This window comes from Limulus polyphemus, unplaced genomic scaffold (genome assembly GCF_000517525.1).
Source record: "Limulus polyphemus unplaced genomic scaffold, Limulus_polyphemus-2.1.2 Scaffold375, whole genome shotgun sequence".
NCBI lineage: Eukaryota > Metazoa > Arthropoda > Merostomata > Xiphosura > Limulidae > Limulus > Limulus polyphemus.
This window is the reverse complement of record NW_013665985.1, coordinates 479,503-487,619: the sequence shown is the minus strand read 5'-3', so window position 1 is coordinate 487,619 and position 8,117 is coordinate 479,503. Positions and strand designations below refer to the sequence as shown.

General features: G+C 30.9%; 1 protein-coding gene across 1 annotated transcript in view; it reads left to right on the top strand.

Annotated features, from left to right (window-relative positions):
• Window positions 1-8,117, top strand: part of LOC106457804 (nucleolar GTP-binding protein 2-like) — a 66,016-nt gene that overhangs the window by 40,776 nt on the left and 17,123 nt on the right. Inside the window, exons 6-8 of the mRNA XM_013917255.2 lie at window positions 3,550-3,702; window positions 4,479-4,637; window positions 5,162-5,275. Of these exons, the coding sequence (XP_013772709.1) occupies window positions 3,550-3,702; window positions 4,479-4,637; window positions 5,162-5,275 (426 nt within the window). The remainder of the gene's footprint in view (window positions 1-3,549; window positions 3,703-4,478; window positions 4,638-5,161; window positions 5,276-8,117) is intronic.

The window sequence follows — 8,117 nt, the reverse complement described above, 5'->3', positions numbered from 1 at the left end:
GTCCATGAGCAACAGGTCTTATAGCAGATTGAGTTACGTGAGCAAAAATAGTAGTCATCTCCATGGTTTCTAGGCTCACGCCAGACCATTGGAATTCCAAAACACAAAGACTTTTTCTTACCTTTAGTCCATTGTTTCAGCTCATTGGTGCAAACTTTGTGCAGTGTCCATGATTTGTCTTGGTCTCCAAGTTTATTCCAAAATTTGTGTAATACACTTTTTTGACGAATTCTTTAATATTTTGCCTTTGTTTCTTTACCAATTTACCACAAATATAACGGGATATGTGTAGGTCATTTACACAACCTCTTGTTGCCATAGCAATGAGTAAATAATATTGAAAAGAAAAAAATAATGTCAAAGTGCACAAACAAATACTATCTAGAAATTACATGTCATGTGGCCTGTTAACCATTTGAATACTAGTGGTGTGTTTCTCATGGGTTCTAGAAGGATAAGTCTCTCACATCGCAATTGGTCTAGAGAAATCTATAGCCAGTGGTTGTCAGCATTTTAAGCATAACAAAATGTGACCCAATATCAATGAAAATGATTCACTTATGTAAAAGTTCATATGACATTCTGTAAAAATCTGTACATGATGGAAAAAATGGATAGTATTTTCAGATTCAGCATACAGGAATTACTGTAGAACAAGTAAAGATTTCAAGACAATAAAACAATTACAGGCCTATGTAATAAAGAGAAAAAGATGAGACTGATTGACTTGAATTTAATACCCAGGAAAACTTGTTGAGTCCACAGCTGTATTTGTTTCATTTTTTATTTAAAACAATTATAGTCCAAATTAGTAATGAGGCCAAGAAAGAATATCATATGGTTAAGATTTCACAATGACATCAGATGTTTTAATCTTAGTAAAAAAATGTTATATGGGTGATGGAAAGGGTGTAGACTTGGTGTCCTTATATTTTCTAAAAGCTCTTGAGAAGGTGTCATACAAAAGATTGTCTGATAAAATTACATTGGTAGGGGTTGAGGAAAGGCTAATCAATTGGATTGTAAGATAGTTGGATGAAAGAAAGCAAATAGTTGTTATTAATGGAGTCCAATCAAATTGGACCTTTGTTACCAATGAAGTGTTTCAGGTGTCAGTGGTTGGACTGTTTTTTTTTGTTCTTATTTACACTAATGATGTTGATAGGCACAACATAATTAATAAATTTTATGGATGACATTAAACTCCTAGTTATTTCTGGCTAAAAATCATAATACAATAAATAATGTGTCACACCTGGTGTGATGTGTCCTAGTATTGACCAAAAGGCATTGTTGGCACTGGTAGATGTAGTGTGGTTGATGTATTATAACATACTCGCCTTTGCTCTCAGTAATGGCTTCTTAGAATTAGTTGAGGATATTTAGATTTCACAGAATGACTTAGGTTAGTTGGTTAGTTAAACAGATATTTGGCAAATGTTTAAAAATAGTAAGTGCAGAAATTCTCTTTGGGTTATCATAATTTGAACCACACAATGAATATTGTGAGTTAAGAAAAGGATCTTGGCATAGTGGTGGATAAGTTATTCAACTTATTGAAGCAGTTCTCTGTTACTAGTATCAAAGCTAATAGAATTTTAGGGTATATTTATAGTTATATTGATTACAAGTTAAAAGAGGTAATTGTATTGTGAGATAGGGACTCTATTTTTATTTTGTTATGGTTTTATTTACTATTCATTTGTTATTCCTTCTATCATTTAGTTCAACTATGGAATTTTAGTTAGATTAAATTGCTAACTCACCTTCGAGCTAGAGCACATTAACTTTGAGTATGTATGTACGTATTAAGAAACTGATGCAAGCTTCCCCTAGCTGTGACATACAGATATTAAAGTTGTGAAATTATGTAGAGTTATGGTAATAGATAGTCACATGAGATGTTATCTCATGGTCTTACCACTAAATAAGGGCCTTCCTCAATCATAAATGAGTTAATTCATGAGGTATAGTAAGATTTATTGCTACTTATTGTTCAGTCTTGTTATTGATCTTGAGAAGTTGGTTAATTCTGGATCATTGTGTTTTTTCAGAATTAGTTTTTTTTCATCTTCTGATTTTGTTTTTCCTAATTTCTTTATTTATTGAAATTGATAACATTGAGATTAATGTTGTATTGTTTATTAATGTTTGTACCTAGTCCTGGTTAGGCAAACGTTTATTGTTTTTTGTAAGTGATAGAATTTGTAGTTGTTTGAAAGTTTTATTTTGGATTTATGCTACATTTTAATAAATTGTTTTTGTTTGACCCTGGTTGTAGCAGCATTTTGTTTAGTTCATTACAATAGTACTTAAGGCTTCACTTGGAGTACTGTGCAAAATTTTGGGCTTTGTATCTAAGAAAGACTATTAACTTATTGGAAAGTGTTCAGAAGAGGACTACTAGGATTATTCTAAGGATGGAAAGGTTATATATAGGAATAGGTTAAAATATCTTTAACCTATTTTAACTCATTTTCTCTTGAGAAATGAAGGGTAACAGATGATTTCATTGAAGGATTGATAGGATAAAGGTCTCTGATTTTTTTAATATTATTCTGAAGAAAATCTGACAAGAGGATAGAAGTTTAAGATTTGGAAGAAATAGTGTAGGCTGCAGTAAGTAGTTTTATTTTTCTAACAGGATGATTTGTTTATGGAATGAGTTGCCATTGGCAGTAGTGGAGGCTAGCAATTTACAAGATTTTAAAAGGGGGAATCAATAATTTCCTGAAAAGTGAAGAGTAGTTAAAGTTTTATTTTTTTTCAAGAGTGAGTGTTTAAGGATAACCTTGAAGGACCATATAGCCTTTTGTTGTCTATATGTTACATTAAGTGCACTAACTCCTTATTTAGCAAGCAAGCATGTTTCACATCAACGTGACATAACAGTTTATTACCTGAGCAGCTTTCACTATCAATATGCCATGAATGCTCAACACCAGATCATGTTTCAAACAACAATGTGATATAACTACTTAATACCTGAGCCTGTTCAAAATACCAGTATGCCTTAACTATTTAATGTTCAAGCCTGTTTCAAGCATTAGTGGGACATGGACATTTGTTATATTTCAAGCATCGTTGTGGTTCAAGTGTTTCTTACATGAGTATGTTCCAATTAACTATCACTGTGACATAACTTATGGGTGAAAGCAAAGAAGAAAATGTAATAATATGTCAAATACAAAGTGTTTGAGCCTATTCCAACTATCAGAGTAACACAAGTGTTTAATGCCATTTGTTTATTTTATTGGAGTAATTTTAGAAAATGCTTCTAAATCCCTTAAAAAGTTGTAAGATATTATTTTGACGAATGTGAATTAAAATATGAATAAATATATAAACTGAATTGTTGCTTTCATATAGGCTTCTGTGTCTATTTATATTATTATTGTTTTTTGTTTTGTTTTAAATTGTATAAATATATATGTTAAATTAAAAACTAATGAAAAAATCAGTTTTATGTTTATTATTGTATTGGAGCATTATTATTCATTTAAGCTTCTAATTAAAACTTTTTTGTCTACATTGCTAATTTTGTTGTAGTCCCTGGTTACAACAGCTGAACAATCAACAGGAAAATATGACATCAGTAAAGATTGTAACCTGGTTACCGATGATGTTGCAACTAAGCAAGAGCCAAGAGAAATGATCATGACAAAGGGGCAGTCTAAAAGAATATGGAATGAGTTATATAAGGTAAATAATGTTTTGCATTAAAGGAAAGCTATAAAGAGTTCCCAGTATGTTTTTTTGAACTTCAATCCCAATGCTAAGTAACAGAAAAAAAAGCCTCAATATGAATTGTAGTTCACTGCCCCTTCTAATTTTTCAATAAATTATTTATAAAAATAATTTTAAAATTAGTGTATGAAGTTAATGATTTTGTGTTTGAAGAGCTGGAATTATTCAAGTTTTAATCAGTGTATGAAGACTTGAAGTGATTATTATTCTCCAAAAACATTTTGATACATAAATTTTTTCCAGTTTGAAGGGTAGTGCATTTGCTCTTCTCCATTGAAAGAAACCACATGGATTGTGTTTCTGTGCAGTTCTTCTGCCTTTGATTATGTGATGAAGTTTTGGGACTTGTATTAAATGGTTTAGCACAGACTGAAACTCCACTTCAAAATGAAATATAGATGTGAGAAATTCATAAAATGTAGTACACTGCTTAAACTCACCTTGAAATAAGAAATGTGTAGGTGCATTTTATTTAAGTTATGATTAAATAATATTTTATTCTGAATGTTCTCTCTGGATTGAGTGAAATTATTTGACTGCTAATGAATAAAATCAACCAATTACAAAGGAATAAGTAAAACCTTTTAAAATCATATGTGCAACAGTATATCTCCTGTCTTAAAATCTGCAAAGATTTCTTTTAAAATACTGGGGAAAAAACAGAAACTTTGTATAAAAAAAAAACTTCAATTGTTAATTACCTACTGATTATGACTTTTGTTTTGGAACAGGTTATTGACTCTGCAGATGTTATCATTCAGGTTCTTGATGCGAGAAATCCAATGGGTACTCGTTCTCATCACATTGAAAACTTCCTTCGGAAAGAGAAACCTCACAAACATTTAATTTTTATCTTGAATAAATGTGATTTAGTACCAACATGGGTAACAGTAAGTTTTTGGTTTTCATTTGTGGGCTTTCAATGTTTGTTTTGTATTAAGATTTTGAAATGTCTTTGTTATCCATCAGTGTAACATTGACACTTACATGTTATTAAATTCTAATAAGTGTATGCTTAAAACCAACCAACATCTATTGTTTGTTTTATTTTAAGCTTTTAAAGAGTACTTGCATATCATTAAACTGTGAGGTTTTTGAATTGGAAAATAATCTTATTTCTGACTGTTAATTTCATTCAATTTACTATTATATGCTTGTTGTAACATGACTTTATTTTTGGTAAAAATATTCACTGTGGATTGAAATGATAGAACAGTAAACTTTGCTTTCCATGTTTACTCATTACAGTTCCTAGGCATCATATTTTAGTCTTCACAATTTAAATCACTTTAGATAAACCTTAAAAATTCCTAAATTTGGTAGATTTACATATTTACACTATGTTGTTTTAGATAAATTATAAAATTTACTAAATTACATTGATAAATATAATATTTTTATTTTTCTCTTGAAGCAACGTTGGATCATGATCTTGTCTGCTGAATATCCCACATTAGCTTTTCATGCTAGTCTAACAAATCCTTTTGGTAAAGGTGCATTAATTGTTCTCTTGAGACAGTTTGCTAAGGTGAGTGCAGATAAACTTGATTTAATATGATTGTTAATATATGAATATACCTTTTTTTCATAACACATATTCTGTTAGTTGGTCTAGAACAGTTGTCAATTACAGACCTTTTACTCTCAAAACCTTGGTTGTAACCCATACATATTCAACCTCTAGACTATTATTATGTATGTCTTAAATTCCAACAGGACACATTTCATCCCTTACGTACAGATAATTGCCAATGCATCTTAAGTTTGAGATCCATGTAATCTGTGGAATAAATGTGTAATATTTAGCTATCAGTCCAGTGTTGGAGCCTCACAGCATCATTACAGTTCATATTGCCAGGTAGAGTCATGCTCTGTCTGAGGACTGTGCAACCTAACAATAGCCCTGCAGCATATTTTCAAATTGCAAAATGAATCTCTGTAAGGCTGCCATGCCCAATGCACGTCACCCCTCCATGATGTTTTCCATGCAATCTTTTTCAACAGTTCAATCTCATGTAAATCGACAGTCAACATTCCAAACAACTTAGCATGGCTATTTTCTTATCCATGGCTAGGATACAACCTTTTGCATGAAAGTATGAAGAAGACAGACCAATGGTTTGTCAAAACTTATAATATTTTTTCTAAATTTTAATTATGCATAAAAATTATTGTTGGTCAGTTTACCATTGTTTTAGCATAATGTGCTCCAGACGAAAGTAGAGTTTACCTAATATTACTCCTATTTTTAAGGAGCCTGATAATAATTCCCCTGTAAATTATAGACCAGATTATTTTCCTTATTTAGTTGGAAAAATTATAGTGTAATATTATACTAAGAAAATCACATTAGTAGGCATTAGTAAAACACTAGTTAGTGTGATTATTGGATGGTTGGAAGGGAGAAAGCAAAGTGTTGTTATTAGTAGACCAATCAAACTGGACCCTTTTTAATAATAGAGTGCCTTTGGGGCCAGTACTTGGGCTTTGCTTTTTCTTATCTACATTAGAGGCAGAATTAGTAGAGTTTGCTAATGACATTAAACTTTTTAGTATTTCTAGCTGTATTGAGGATGTTGAGGTATTACTGATCATTTGCTTAGCTGGACAGATATTTGGCAAATGACCTTTAATTTAGGTTTTCATAATTTCGTTCACACATTTAATGTTAATAAGAATAGGATCTTGGCATAGTGGTGGATAAATCATTAAAACCATCAAAGTAGTGCTCTGTTGCAAGCAATCAACAGATAGAAGTTTATATATAGATATATTGATTAAAAGTAAAAAAAGGGTAATTATTAAACTCACTAATTAGGTCTTACTTGGAATATTGTGTATAATTTTGGTCTTCTTATCTAAGAAAGAATATTGACTTACTGGAAAGGGTTCAGTATGACTATTACAATGATTTTAGAGATGAATTATCTTATAGGAATAGAATGTCTTAACTTATTCTTTCTTGAGAAAAGAAGGGTAATAAGTGATCTTATTGAAGTCGACAGGTTTACAGAGTGGATTAATTTCTCAGTGCTGTATTCAGTAGTTAATGGAATGAGAAGCTACAAGTTTAAAGTTTGGAAAGGACTGCCAGGCTCCAATTAAGACAGGGTGATTGACTTATAGAATGAATTGCCATTGGCAATACCATAGAGCAGCAATTTGCAGAAATTTATGATGGGGATTTAAATTTGTAATATTCTAAAGGATGAGTGTGCAAGGAGAGCCTTGAAGGACCAACTGGTCCCTTATTCTCTGTATTTTATGTAACAAACACATTTTTGAATAGCAAAATATACAGTCATAGGCCTGGTGACATCACAATGAAACCCATTGAAATACATTTTACAAGAAATTATATTTTATATATACATGTATTTATTAAAAAGATGGTATTTTCCCTACTGTATCTTTTAGAAGGTTGTGTACAGCAATTAAAAATCTCCAAGCTCAGAAAAACTCCAACACTGCATTAGTTTTAGATAACCAGTGAGAGTTTTGTAAAGTAAAAACAATCACCTAAGCAATTATTTCATCAGAACAAACAAGAAGGGAAACCAATAAAACAATTTTCTTTTCTTTAAGCAGTATACCCCCAAAAAATAAAAACCATGATACAGTTGGATTATTTGCAGATGTGATCACAGGAAGGATTCTGATATAATAACTAAAAGTTTAGAAATGTACAGTATATATAAAGATAAATGAGAGATCTATGGCAGGTAGATTGATGAGAAAAGATAATCCATGATTTTAGAGATATCTTTATGGGTTTTTTTGCTTTATATGTTTAGAAATTTTAAAACAAAAAATGCAATAAATAGAATTTTACAGTTTTTAACTGCCTGTAATGTGTTTGAGCTTGAAATAAGCAAAAAACATAGATTTGCAGGTTTGTATGGTATAAAAACTAGTTGATAATTTGAGAGGTAAACATAGAAGCTGACATTCATGTGTAATGGAAAATCTCTCATGAAATTATTTGCAGAAGCCTGTTACAATGACAAATGTGGTATTGGGCATCATGGTCATCAAGCTCACGATGATCAGTGATGGAGGAACTACTTCTAAGAGTAGCATGGGACTTTCTTTTAACAATTAACCATCAGTACTTGAGTTTTAGCACTCTTAACAAACATTGTTCAAAGTTTTGTATGTTTCTGTCTCAGCTGTTACATATATATATATATATATATATGCATGTTTGTATATTTATTTAGTGTTTTTAAGATTTCACAATGACATCAGATGTTTTAATCTTAGTAAAAAAAATGTTATGTGGGTGATGGAAAGGGTGTAGTCACTTGGACTGACCTTGTAACCATTTTGTGCTTGTTATAGTTTTCATGCTATAACTTTTAAATTAGTAA